At 41.3% G+C, this 14,764-nt stretch overlaps 1 protein-coding gene across 2 annotated transcripts in view; it reads left to right on the top strand.

The window, feature by feature from the left end:
• Nucleotides 1-14,764, top strand: part of CANX (calnexin) — an 80,424-nt gene that overhangs the window by 56,375 nt on the left and 9,285 nt on the right. For both annotated transcript variants that reach the window (XM_089654508.1, XM_089654509.1), the window contains exons 11-14: nt 1,457-1,672; nt 3,760-3,879; nt 4,455-4,593; nt 5,802-5,881. In XM_089654508.1, coding sequence (XP_089510634.1) covers nt 1,457-1,672; nt 3,760-3,879; nt 4,455-4,593; nt 5,802-5,881 — 555 coding nt within the window. The remainder of the gene's footprint in view (nt 1-1,456; nt 1,673-3,759; nt 3,880-4,454; nt 4,594-5,801; nt 5,882-14,764) is intronic.

The following is a 14,764-nucleotide window of genomic DNA, read 5'->3' as shown; positions in this document are numbered from 1 at the left end:
ATATGCTTCTTTAATAAAAATGTGCAAAAAATGTATATTTTGGCTATATTAAGCAGCACTGCTTGTTGGTAGGTGACTAAGAGTGTAAAACCAGTTCTCGGCAAAAAATGTGTTTTGCGCAAGTCCCAAATGTTTTTAATTTATAAACTTGTGAACTTCGTAGCCTTTTGCTGTCAGCAGGAGCTGGCTCTTTAGTGCTTATTCACAAGGACACTTAGCCCATTCAGCCGCCTGTTTTCTTTTTTTTTTTCCTTTTTCCCCCCTAACACTGAGCTGTAAACAAACAAGTACGCAAACCGCTCTGCATGGAGCTGAGTGCGCCCTTAAACAGGTATTTTATATTTGGGCAGCACAGTGGCTAAATGGTTAGCACTTCCACCTGGCAGTGCTAGGGTCATTGGTTCGAATCCCAACCACGGCACCACCAGCCTGGAGTTTGCATGTTCTCCCTGTGACTGCGTGGGTTTCCTCCGGGTACTCCAGCTTCCTCCCACAATCCAAAGACATGCTGGTAGGTTAATTGGATCCAGTCTAAATTGGCCCTTGTATTTGAATGTGAGTTAGGGACCTTAGTACGCCCCTTGACGGTTAGGGACTGATGTGAGTGTACAATATATATGTAAAGCGCTGCATAAATTGACGGCGCTATAGAAGTACCTGAAATAAATAAATATTAACGCTGTAGGAGCCCCTCTGATCATGCGATCACTGTGATTGGCTTTATCGTGACAGCTTTGTTATAGTGCTGGAGTGCCACGTGAGCATGCTCCTAGCAATAAAAAGAACTGCTAGCTGTACACATCTGTGGCGAATTTGTGCACAGCAATCAGGAAGGTAGGTACAAAGAGACCTTATCACTTAGAATAAGGGGGTCAAACTGCTACAGGTATGAGATTGCATGCACCTAGAGGTAAATGCAGCAGTCTTCTGAACCTTCCTGTCAGCCAAATGCCATGGCATGCTAATGATGGTGTTGGAGCTTGCAGCTAAGACTCACCTCTTTGGTTAGTAGGAATTCACAAGACGTAGGAGAAGCCAGTTAGGACAGCCTGACTTTAAAGTGTCTGAGAGAAGAGATGTCTAAAGCAATTTCACTTTTCCACTAGAGCAGCTTTGCAAATTCAGACCTGCTCTGGAAATCTACCATTACAGATTGAACACTTGAATCTGTAGGTTGCTGGGAAATGCTGATTGTTAAGGCAGTTTTGTAACGGATTTAAACCCAGAAATTAACAGTGTTCCAAAAGTTGCATTCAGTAGATGCTGTGAATAATTGTCACCATTGCTTTTGCTCTCAACCAAACTGTTAAGCCATCAAATGGTTTAGGTCATACCTGACCATATGTGCAACATCATGGCAACTTCAGGTCAAGCAAAGGCTAAGAAAGCAGCTTCCTTATCTGGAAAGAAGTAATTTTTCATCTGTATTGACCAACATTACTTTTGTTCACTGCAGGGTATCTGGAAACCACGCAAGATCCAAAATCCAGATTACTTTGAAGATCTCGAGCCCTTCAAGATGACTCCATTTTACGCCATTGGTCTGGAACTGTGGTCCATGACTTCTGATATCTTCTTTGACAACTTCTTTGTGTGCAGTGACAGAGCTGTGGCTGATGATTGGGCAAATGCTGGCTGGGGCTTGAAGAAAGCTGCTGATGGAGCTGCTGAGGTACATCTTGAGACCTACTAGCAAATGTATGCCTGTTCTGTACACCGAGTGACTGGTAGTGAAAGTGATCGATCACTGAGTGACTTGGAGAATGGTGAATCGACAGGGATCATATGTTTATCATGGCGTATATTGTAGAGCCATTTTTAACAAGCTTGTAAAGCATATAGATCTTTATGAAAGCCACTGTTCGCAACATACCCTATGGTGTGTGGGTCACCTAACAAAGTCCCTCATGACTTGAACACCAGTACCCTTTTATTGTTTGGGGCATAGTAGCGTGTGATGTATGTGTGTAAATATATATTGTGTGTGTGTGTGTGTGTGTGTGTGTGTGTGTGTGTGTGTGTGTGTGTGTGTGTGTGTGTGTATATACAGTTGTGTTCAAAATAATAGCAGTCAGACATCACTAACCTGATCAATCGCTATTTTTGGTAGAAATCATATTTCTACATGGCAAATAATTTACTAGCAGGTGTAGTAGAGTAATAGAAATCCAACAGACCCAACAGTCATTCCAGACATTGTTCAGAAGAACAGCGTACCTTGATTAAAAAGTTGATTGGAGAGGGGAAAACATAAAGAAGTGCAGAAAATGATAGGTTGCTCAGCTAAAATGATCGCAAATGCTTTAAAATGGCAACCAAAACCTGAAAGACATGGAAGAAAGCGAAAAACTACCATTCGAATGGATAGAAGAATAGACAAAATGGCAAGGACTCAGCCAACAATCAGCTCCAGGAAGATCAAAGAAGGTCTAAAGTTACCTGTGAGTACTGTTACAATTAGAAGACGCCTATGTGAAGCCAAGCTATCTGCAAGAAGCCCCCGCAAAGTCCCACTGTTGAAAAAAAAGACGTGCTGAAGAGGTTACAATTTGTCAAAGAGCACATTGACTGGCCTAAAGAGAAATGGCGCAACATTTTGTGGACTGATGAAAGTAAGATTGTTCTTTTTGGGTCTAGTGGCCGGAGACAGTTTGTCAGACGACCCCCAAACACTGAATTCAAGCCACAGTACGCTGTGAAGACAGTGAAGCATGGTTGCGCAAGCATCATGATATGGGGATGTTTCTCATACTACGGTGTTGGGCCTATTTATCGTATACCAGGGATCATGGATCAGTTTGAATACATCAGAATACTTGAAGAGGTCATGCTGCCTTATGCTGAAGAGGAAATGCCCTTGAAATGGGTGTTCCAACAAGACAACGACCCCAAACACACCAGTAAACGTGCAACATCTTGGTTCCAGACCAACAAGATTGACGTTATGGAGTGGCCAGCCCAATCCCCGGATCTTAATCCAATAGAAAACTTGTGGGATGACATCAAAAATGCAGTTTCTGAGGCAAAACCAAGAAATGGAGAAGAACTGTGGAATGTAGTCCAATCATCCTGGGCTGGAATACCTGTTCACAGATGCCAGAAGTTGGTGGACTCCATGCAACACAGATGTACAGCAGTTCTCAGAAACAGTGCTTATACAACTAAATAATTGATTCAAAGGAAAGCAAAATCTTCAAACATTTATCAGTTTATATAGTGGATGTTTGAGTTTGTAAAGAAGAATACAAACGCTGCTATTTTTTTGAGCAGTGTAATATTCACTTTTCTTCAATTTTTTATAGGAACAGCACAAATGTGATATTTTTCTTCATGTTTTGATTTGGAATAGAATGTGTAGTGTTCCCAATGCATTTGTGTGTATGGAAATAAAAGCTATTAGAAGGATTTTGAGCTTTATTCACTTTTTTTCAACACACTATTAGTTTGAACACAACTGTGTGTGTGTGTGTGTGTGTGTATATATGTATGTGTGTGTGCGTGTGTGTATATATATATGTGTGTGTGTATATATATATATGTATGTATGTATGTGTATGTATGTATATATATATATATATATAGCTTCTTTGTGTAAACCTTTACCTGCTTGGTCCCATGGATTTCTCAAGTCTTGACCTAATGATTGAGGTTTATGGGAGTTTAAAATAGTTGCCTGCTTTGGATCACATATATAATTAGCATAGATATCTGAGGGCCAATTACATATTACTGTAGCTAACTACTAAACATTTATTCCAGCCCAGCGTAGTGGGTCAAATGATGGCTGCTGCTGAAGAGAGGCCCTGGCTTTGGATTGTCTACATCCTGACAGTGGCTTTGCCAGTGTTCCTCATCATTCTGTTCTGCTGCTCAGGCAAGGTAAGCACAGGATCTGTTTGTAAACATTGAATGTATTGCTGTGTACTGAACAATAGTCTTTACATTGAATCTTATTCGTCTCAGTTTTGTTTCCAATTTTTTCTCTTTTACCAAGTTCCTATCACTCCGCAGTGCTGGAAAATATAGTCTGCAAAGACTTAATTAGTAATCCATTATTCAAACAACCTTGACTTTCTCTAAACTTTCGATGTCGATATAGTTCACAAGTCATTTGTTTGTGTGGGGTTGTTTTTTTTTTTGGGGGGGGGGGGGGGTTACGACTCTTCATAAAAGTGTTTGTCTGGGGGGCTTATTCACACCAAAACACTGCGTGCTGCCAGCTGACGTGTTTTTATAGATGAACTGTGAGGCCCTTCACAATGTGCGTTGCCGTGCACAAAATTACAATGCAGTGGTGTGAATTGCTACTAAACGTGTATATTTGAAATGCAAGGTAATTGCATTGAATTGCCCAAACATCTTAGAGAGCATAGTTATTGGCACTTAAGGAAAGTGTTTCACTTATTTTAACCTTTTAATATATTTGGGTTTTTTCTTTGACTTGGTTCTTACAGAAGCAGCCTGCAGATGTAAGGCACAAAAAAACCGATTCCCCCCAGCCTGATGTGAAAGAGGAGGAGGAAGAAGAGGAAGAGAAGGAGGCCAACAAAGAAGCAGATCAAGACAATATTGAAGAGCAGGCTGAGGAGCAGAGTGAGTTTTAGCTGAGAGACCAAAACTAAATGTTGCATGTCAGTATTCTAGATCTGCTGAAGCAGCCACAAACTCCTATATAGTTGTAACAAAACAGAAATAGTTTTTAAGTGAAACAACTTTCGGTAATTGAGATTTCAGCAGAGGTACCCGGAGATGAGCCTTCTGGGTGGACATTTTCCCAGCTTCCCAGGCAGCTGAGTTGAGCAGCTCTTGGCACAAATACTGATCAGAGAAAGGGGCTCTATGGATTACTTTCAAATAGCCAGGTAAAAATTCACAAAGACTGCTGCTGTTCTGAATGTGTGTTTTATATGCATTACCTAAGGCAGTCAAAATGTGGCTGAATAAGCAGGCCACTAAATTTGCTCAAAACTAAATACAAGCACATATCTGTGTTCGCAAATGACCTAATTATGACAAGAAAAATACTACTTGTGTGCCATGTATATAAAAAGCTGCTTTGCCAGCTCACCTAAAAACCCAGTCAAGCAATTGGGCATTTGATGTCATTAGAAACTACAGCGACTATATTGGTTTTTTGTCATCTACTCTTTAATACTTTCATTGAGAGGCAATCGTGCAGAATTACTGAGTAGAAAGAAGAGCCTGTGCATGTAAGAAATGCAGCTGCTCGCATACAACCATTAGACAAATACAAGGTTTTTTCATGTTGATACTTATTTATATTGAATGTGTACATGCATATGTATATTATACATTCGGGGTTAGTCTATGCATACAGCTAAATACACATGTAAAATTCATATTTGTTCAGGCCATCTAGTCTTGGTAGTAGCACACCACTACCACACTACATAGCCAGGCAGGGGACACATCTGTTTCCTCATTCAGCAGTGTCATTTCTCTACCTTCAGCATACTCACTGGTCAACAGGTTAGAATCATGGCCAAAGAAATCTTAGAGACACTTACCTTGGACCACAGCCTTCCACTCGCCTAGGTGCTGGTGACATCACAGTGCTAAAGTGCTTCAGCCACTGGCCCAAAACAATCATGTAGATTAGGAAAGTCTGATTTCCAGATCTGTGTACTTGTCAGAAATTTAAGAGCACTGAAGCCAGAGAGTAGGCATAACAGCCAAGAAGCAAGTATTGTCAAAGGAGAGGTGAGCATTGGCAGCCATTTTGTCACAAGACTTGTTTTCTTCAATTTTTTTTATTTTGTTGTTTTAATTTGTTTAAACAGCATGTGAAGAAGGTGAAGAAGGTGCTGGACAAGGAAGCCAGGACGAAGAGGAGGAAGACGAACAAGAGTCCACAACTAAGGTAGACCCGTAGTAACATAAGTTAATAAGATCTACCCTATGAGATTTGGTTGTTGTAAACCCATACCTATACCCAGTGAAGTGACTAGCCTCAGGTGAAAAAGGTTAAATAAATCCTCCTACATAAGCTGTAGCTGTTTTATTTGCAACCATTTGTCCTGTACATCCTTGTAAAACTCAAGAGTTGAAAAGGATTTTTCAGACTCACAAAACAGTGGACTGGGAGCTGAGGTTAACCACTGTACCAAGAGCCCTGATTGGAAGGAATGGACCCCCATTTCCACACACATGCATGAAGGAGACCACAGAGAAAAAAAATGACACTTGGTGCTTTGGAGAGAGGCAAATAAACGCTAGAAATATGTGCTTTGTTAAGATTTCATGTCTTAGATATAAAACCAATTTAATAGGGTAGAAATGGCTGGTCGTATGCAGTAACCCAGCAAGTAGAGCTCTTATGCTGTTATAATAGTGCAGAAAAATGTACACATTTTGGGGGCACTGGGTTTCTTAAAGCCTGCATTTAGGCATAATTAAAAGTCAGCACAAGGCAGGATACTTGCATTCAATGTGGGGTGTCCCTTGTACTATTGGCTGGTTTTGACCTTTTATCCACCCGTCGTCCTTTCATAGATCACGTTTCATTGATGGTAGTACAGCAGGGAAGGAGCACATAGTTGAGCTACTTAGTGTTGAATGTAAGTACGGTCCCCAAGTGCTGATGAAACCTTGGAAAAAGCTTGTGAAAATTGATGGGTATTGCCAGGGAGAATCTTTCCAGTGAATTTCCATGAGACTGATATCACTAGTTGTTTCGGTCCACAGGTAGCAACCAAAATAGATAAGTCATAATTAGAGATGAGCGAATCGAACTAGGCGAACCGGAATTCGAGTCGAATTTCAGGAAATATTCGATTCGTGTCGAAACCGAAATTTTGCCTACTTCGGGTGCGCGAATCGAACATTTCCCGATCAGCCGGCAAAAGTGTCCCTGCAGTGAGCTCCGCTATTTCTGACAGTTCTCTGACAGAAGGAACACATGTTTAGCGGTTGAAACATTGTATCTATTAGTTTACATTTAGGATACAGATGTTTCAACCACTGTACATGTGAAGAAGTTGTGAGAGAACTGTCAGAAATAGAGGAACTCTGCACATACACTTTTTGCCGGCTTGGAATTATTCTTCTTTTCATCCTACTTCTTCTTCTTCTTCATCCTCAGAAGAAGAGGATGAGGATGAGGATGAAGAAGAAGAAGAAGAAGAAGAAGAAGAAGAAGAAGAAGTAGGATGAAAAGAAGAATAATTCCAAGCCGGCAAAAAGTGTATGTGCAGAGTTCCTCTATTTCTGACAGTTCTCTCACAGCTTCTTCACATGTACAGCGGTTGAAACATCTGTATCCTAAATGGAAACTAATAGATACAATTTGTATCTATTAGTTTCCATTTAGGATACAGATATTTCAACCGCTGTACATGTGAAGAAGCTGTGAGAGAACTGTCAGAAATAGAGGAACTCTGCACATACACTTTTTGCCGGCTTGGAATTATTCTTCTTTTCATTCTTCTTCTTCTTCCTCATCCTCATCCTCATCCTCATCCTCTTCTTCTGAGGATGAGGATGAAGAAGAAGAAGAAGAAGAAGTAGGATGAAAAGAAGAATAATTCCAAGCCGGCAAAAAGTGTATGTGCAGAGTTCCTCTATTCTGCAGATACACTTAGAGGAGCTCTGCAGATACACTTAGAGGAGCTCTGCACATACACTTTTTGCCGGCTTGGAATTAATCTTATTTTCATCCTACTTCTTCTTCTTCTTCTTCTTCATCCTCATCCTCAGAAGAAGAAGAGGATGAGGATGAGGATGAAGAAGAAGAAGAAGAAGTAGGATGAAAATAAGAATAATTCCAAACCGGAAAAAAGTGTATGTGCAGAGCTCCTCTAAGTGTATCTGCAGAGCTCCTCTAAGTGTATCTGCAGAATAGAGGAACTCTGCACATACACTTTTTGCCGGAAACCGCTGTATGGAGTGAATGTCCCAGAACTGTCAGAAATAGACTATTTATGACAGTTCTGGGACATTCACTGCATACAGCTGTTTTAACCGCTGTATGGAGGGAATGTCATGGAACTGTCAGAAATAGACTATTAATGACAGTTCTGGGACTGTCCTTCAATGCAGCGGTTGAAACATTGTATGTATTTGTTTCCATAAATGGATCCATTTATGGAAACAAATACATACAATGTTTCAACCGCTGCATGGAAGGACAGTCCCAGAACTGTCATTAATAGTCTATTTCTGACAGTTCCATGACATTCCCTCCATACAGCGGTTAAAACAGCTGTATGGAGTGAATGTCCCAGATCTATCAGAAATAGACTATTTATGACAGTTCTGGGACATTCACTGCATACAGCTGTTTTAACCGCTGTATGGAGGGAATGTCATGGAACTGTCAGAAATAGACTATTAATGACAGTTCTGGGACTGTCCTTCCATGCAGCGGTTGAAACATTGTATGTATTTGTTTCCATAAATGGATCCATTTATGGAAACAAATACATACAATGTTTCAACCGCTGTATGGAAGGACAGTCCCACAACTGTCATTAATAGTCTATTTCTGACAGTTCCATGACATTCCCTCCATACAGCGGTTAAAACAGCTGTATGGAGTGAATGTCCCAGATCTATCAGAAATAGACTATTTATGACAGTTCTGGGACATTCACTGCATACAGCTGTTTTAACCGCTGTATGGAGGGAATGTCATGGAACTGTCAGAAATAGACTATTAATGACAGTTCTGGGACTGTCCTTCAATGCAGCGGTTGAAACATTGTATGTATTTGTTTCCATAAATGGATCCATTTATGGAAACAAATACATACAATGTTTCAACCGCTGCATGGAAGGACAGTCCCAGAACTGTCATTAATAGTCTATTTCTGACAGTTCCATGACATTCCCTCCATACAGCGGTTAAAACAGCTGTATGCAGTGAATGTCCCAGATCTATCAGAAATAGACTATTTATGACAGTTCTGGGACATTCACTGCATACAGCTGTTTTAACCGCTGTATGGAGGGAATGTCATGGAACTGTCAGAAATAGACTATTAATGACAGTTCTGGGACTGTCCTTCAATGCAGCGGTTGAAACATTGTATGTATTTGTTTCCATAAATGGATCCATTTATGGAAACAAATACATACAATGTTTCAACCGCTGCATGGAAGGACAGTCCCAGAACTGTCATTAATAGTCTATTTCTGACAGTTCCATGACATTCCCTCCATACAGCGGTTAAAACAGCTGTATGGAGTGAATGTCCCAGATCTATCAGAAATAGACTATTTATGACAGTTCTGGGACATTCACTGCATACAGCTGTTTTAACCGCTGTATGGAGGGAATGTCATGGAACTGTCAGAAATAGACTATTAATGACAGTTCTGGGACTGTCCTTCCATGCAGCGGTTGAAACATTGTATGTATTTGTTTCCATAAATGGATCCATTTATGGAAACAAATACATACAATGTTTCAACCGCTGCATGGAAGGACAGTCCCGGAACTGTCATTAATAGTCTATTTCTGACAGTTCCATGACATTCCCTCCATACAGCGGTTAAAACAGCTGTATGCAGTGAATGTCCCAGATCTATCAGAAATAGACTATTTATGACAGTTCTGGGACATTCACTGCATACAGCTGTTTTAACCGCTGTATGGAGGGAATGTCATGGAACTGTCAGAAATAGACTATTAATGACAGTTCTGGGACTGTCCTTCCATGCAGCGGTTGAAACATTGTATGTATTTGTTTCCATAAATGGATCCATTTATGGAAACAAATACATACAATGTTTCAACCGCTGCATGGAAGGACAGTCCCAGAACTGTCATTAATAGTCTATTTCTGACAGTTCCATGACATTCCCTCCATACAGCGGTTAAAACAGCTGTATGGAGTGAATGTCCCAGATCTATCAGAAATAGACTATTTATGACAGTTCTGGGACATTCACTGCATACAGCTGTTTTAACCGCTGTATGGAGGGAATGTCATGGAACTGTCAGAAATAGACTATTAATGACAGTTCTGGGACTGTCCTTCCATGCAGCGGTTGAAACATTGTATGTATTTGTTTCCATAAATGGATCCATTTATGGAAACAAATACATACAATGTTTCAACCGCTGCATGGAAGGACAGTCCCAGAACTGTCATTAATAGTCTATTTCTGACAGTTCCATGACATTCCCTCCATACAGCGGTTGAAACCGCTGTATGGAGTGAATGTCCCAGAACTGTCAGAAATAGACAGAAACTGTCACAGAACTGTCCTTCTTCTCATCCTTCTCCTTCTTCTCATCCTTCTTCTCATCCTTCTTCTCATCCTTCTCCTTCTTCTCATCCTTCTCCTTCTTCTCATCCTTCTCCTTCTGCTCATCCTTCTTCTCATCCTTCTCCTTCTTCTCATCCTTCTCCTTCTCCTTCTTCTCATCCTTCTCCTTCTCCTTCTTCTCATCCTTCTCCTTCTCATCCTTCTCCTTCTCCTTCTCATCCTTCTCCTTCTTCTCATCCTTCTCCTTCTCCTTCTTCTCATCCTTCTCCTTCTCCTTCTCATCCTTCTCCTTCTTCTCATCCTTCTCCTTCTCCTCATCCTTTTTCTTCTCATCCTTCTCCTTCTCCTTCTTCTCATCCTTCTCCTTCTTCTCATCCTTCTCCTTCTTCTCATCCTTCTCCTTCTTCTCATCCTTCTCCTTCTTCTCCTTCTTCTCATCATTCTCCTTCTTCTCATCCTTCTCCTTCTTCTCATCCTTCTCATCCTTCTTCTCATCCTTCTTCTTCTCATCCTTCTCCTTCTTCTCATCCTTCTCCTTCTCCTTCTTCTCATCCTTCTCCTTCTTCTCATCCTTCTCCTTCTTCTCATCCTTCTCCTTCTCATCCTTCTCCTTCTCCTTCTTCTCTTCCTTCTCCTTCTTCTCATCCTTCTCCTTCTTCTCATCCTTCTTCTTCTCATCCTTCTCCTCCTTCTTCTCATCCTTCTTCTCATCCTTCTTCTTCTCATCCTTCTCCTTCTTCTCATCCTTCTCCTTCTCCTTCTTCTCATCCTTCTCCTTCTTCTCATCCTTCTCCTTCTTCTCATCCTTCTCCTTCTTCTCATCCTTCTCCTTCTTCTCATCCTTCTCCTTCTCCTTCTTCTCTTCCTTCTCCTTCTTATCATCCTTCTCCTTCTTCTCATCCTTCTCCTTCTTCTCATCCTTCTCCTTCTTCTCATCCTTCTTCTTCTCATCCTTTTCCTTCTTCTCATCCTTCTTCTTCTCATCCTTCTTCTTCTCATCCTTCTCCTTCTCATCCTTCTCTTTCTTCTCATCCTTCTCCTTCTCCTTCTTCTCATCCTTCTCCTTCTTCTCATCCTTCTCCTTCTCCTTCTTCTCATCCTTCTCCTTATTCTCAGCCTTCTTCTTCTCATCCTTCTCCTTCTCATCCTTCTCCTTCTCATCCTTCTCCTTCTTCTCATCCTTCTCCTTCTTCTCATCCTTCTCCTTCTTCTCATCCTTCTCCTTCTCCTTCTTCTCATCCTTCTCCTTCTCCTTCTTCTCATCCTTCTCCTTCTTCTCATCCTTCTCCTTCTTCTCATCCTTCTCCTTCTCCTTCTTCTCATCCTTCTCCTTCTCCTCATCCTTTTTCTTCTCATCCTTCTCCTTCTCCTTCTTCTCATCCTTCTCCTTCTTCTCATCCTTCTCCTTCTTCTCATCCTTCTCCTTCTTCTCATCCTTCTCCTTCTTCTCATCCTTCTCCTTCTCCTTCTTCTCTTCCTTCTCCTTCTTATCATCCTTCTCCTTCTTCTCATCATTCTCCTTCTTCTCATCCTTCTTCTTCTTCTCATCCTTCTTCTTCTCATCCTTTTCCTTCTTCTCATCCTTCTTCTTCTCATCCTTCTTCTTCTCATCCTTCTCCTTCTCATCCTTCTCTTTCTTCTCATCCTTCTCCTTCTCCTTCTTCTCATCCTTCTCCTTCTTCTCATCCTTCTCCTTCTTCTCATCCTTCTCCTTATTCTCAGCCTTCTTCTTCTCATCCTTCTCCTTCTCATCCTTCTCCTTCTCATCCTTCTCCTTCTTCTCATCCTTCTCCTTCTCCTTCTTCTCATCCTTCTCCTTCTCCTTCTTCTCATCCTTCTCCTTCTTCTCATCCTTCTCCTTCTTCTCATCCTTCTCCTTCTCCTTCTTCTCATCCTTCTCCTTCTCCTCATCCTTTTTCTTCTCATCCTTCTCCTTCTCCTTCTTCTCATCCTTCTCCTTCTTCTCATCCTTCTCCTTCTTCTCATCCTTCTCCTTCTTCTCATCCTTCTCCTTATTCTCAGCCTTCTTCTTCTCATCCTTCTCCTTCTCATCCTTCTCCTTCTCATCCTTCTCCTTCTTCTCATCCTTCTCCTTCTTCTCATCCTTCTCCTTCTCCTTCTTCTCATCCTTCTCCTTCTCCTTCTTCTCATCCTTCTCCTTCTCCTTCTTCTCATCCTTCTCCTTCTCCTTCTTCTCATCCTTCTCCTTCTTCTCATCCTTCTCCTTCTTCTCATCCTTCTCCTTCTCCTTCTTCTCATCCTTCTCCTTCTCCTCATCCTTTTTCTTCTCATCCTTCTCCTTCTCCTTCTTCTCATCCTTCTCCTTCTTCTCATCCTTCTCCTTCTTCTCATCCTTCTCCTTCTTCTCATCCTTCTCATCATTCTCCTTCTTCTCATCCTTCTCATCCTTCTTCTCATCCTTCTTCTTCTCATCCTTCTCCTTCTTCTCATCCTTCTCCTTCTCCTTCTTCTCATCCTTCTCCTTCTTCTCATCCTTCTCCTTCTCATCCTTCTCCTTCTCCTTCTTCTCTTCCTTCTCCTTCTTCTCATCCTTCTCCTTCTTCTCATCCTTCTTCTTCTCATCCTTCTCCTCCTTCTTCTCATCCTTCTTCTCATCCTTCTTCTTCTCATCCTTCTCCTTCTTCTCATCCTTCTCCTTCTCCTTCTTCTCATCCTTCTCCTTCTTCTCATCCTTCTCCTTCTTCTCATCCTTCTCCTTCTTCTCATCCTTCTCCTTCTTCTCATCCTTCTCCTTCTCCTTCTTCTCTTCCTTGTCCTTCTTATCATCCTTCTCCTTCTTCTCATCATTCTCCTTCTTCTCATCCTTCTCCTTCTTCTCATCCTTCTTCTTCTCATCCTTTTCCTTCTTCTCATCCTTCTTCTTCTCATCCTTCTTCTTCTCATCCTTCTCCTTCTCATCCTTCTCTTTCTTCTCATCCTTCTCCTTCTCCTTCTTCTCATCCTTCTCCTTCTTCTCATCCTTCTCCTTCTCCTTCTTCTCATCCTTCTCCTTATTCTCAGCCTTCTTCTTATCATCCTTCTCCTTCTTCTCATCATTCTCCTTCTTCTCATCCTTCTCCTTCTTCTCATCCTTCTCCTTCTTCTCATCCTTCTCCTTCTCCTTCTTCTCATCCTTCTCCTTCTCCTTCTTCTCATCCTTCTCCTTCTCCTTCTTCTCATCCTTCTCCTTCTTCTCATCCTTCTCCTTCTTCTCACCCTTCTCCTTCTCCTTCTTCTCATCCTTCTCCTTCTCCTTCTTCTCATCCTTCTCCTTCTCCTTCTCCTTCCTCATCTCCAAGGGCATTTAAATTAAAGGTACAGTGTTCTGCACTAATTTAAAGGCTCTCTGAAGCCTAGAAACCCTTTAAATAAGTCATCTTCGTAGCGGAGAAATTCGCATCGAATCGAATTTCACACTGGAATTCGCCGAATCAGCCGAATCGAATTTTTCATTTCTTCGCTCATCTCTAGTCATAATGCATTTCTAATGTTTCATTTCTAGCCATAGTCCAAGCAAACAGATTAAACATGGCCAGGTACTCTTTAAAAACTGGTTATATTACTCAGTGTAAACCTGCAGAATGCCAGACATTTGAATACAAATTTTATTCCTGCAATTTAATGTCTACATTCCAGTTACATAAATGTATCTGCACAGAATATTTTTGGCACATCCACACTGCAATAAAAGTGAAATTTTGTTCACAACTAAGACTCTTATCTCTGTGGAAGGTCTTGTGTGACCCTGCCCTAAAATATTAGGTGCTTTTATTGTAATCTCCCACTAGGTGGCACTGTTGATGGCTTCTAATACTTGCCAGGTTTCATTATGAAGCGGTGCCAATTAAAATGCTTAGCTGCACATGTACTGTAGGCCCTGGTATTTTCAAAATAAACTGTGCTCCTGTGTGGCTTTCCGGCATAGCCATAATGACATACATTGAAAGAAACAGAAATATGGGTGCTGCCATTGCCGTCCTGAAAAAATGCTAGTCTGGCTTTCTTTAGCTGTAGTAGTAGTACTTTGAGTCACCGATGTGTCCTAAAACATGCGGTTTTAGTAAGTTACTTATCTTCGTCCATGTTTTGAGCCCATTGGTTTTTTTCTTCAATCCAGACTACTGTACACAACTGCTTGAACTGGTCTCTACAGTTGCGGCTATGCAGAACAGTCTTTCTTCACCCTCGTTTTCGGAGTGCCATGTCTTGACCCCTCTAAACCTTTGGGTTCTACGTAAAGTGTTTTCCAGACTCTTTTCTGATAAGTTAGCCATAGAGCACTTTTTTTCGTTCAAAACTGTTAACATTGTCGCCCTGCTTGCCCTGTCTTTGATGGCTTGCTTCTTGAGTAGGCCATTTGGGCTGATGATGTGAGCTACCTCATTCGTTTTGCTTGCTGGGCACTTTTAAAATCCCTGCTTTCTGCCAGTTTCGACTGCAAAAAGGGTAATACAGAAGGACTGAGCACTGATATCACCTGATGGGTGGAATGTCATGTACACTCCTTGCTCTATTCCTCCATTCAGTATTT

Source organism: Staurois parvus, unplaced genomic scaffold (assembly GCF_062004578.1).
Source record: "Staurois parvus isolate SC_StPar_1 unplaced genomic scaffold, SC_StPar_1.0 ptg000770l, whole genome shotgun sequence".
NCBI classification, from domain to species: domain Eukaryota; kingdom Metazoa; phylum Chordata; class Amphibia; order Anura; family Ranidae; genus Staurois; species Staurois parvus.
The sequence above is the reverse complement of the archived record's forward strand: the minus strand, read 5'-3'. Positions and strand labels throughout refer to the sequence as shown.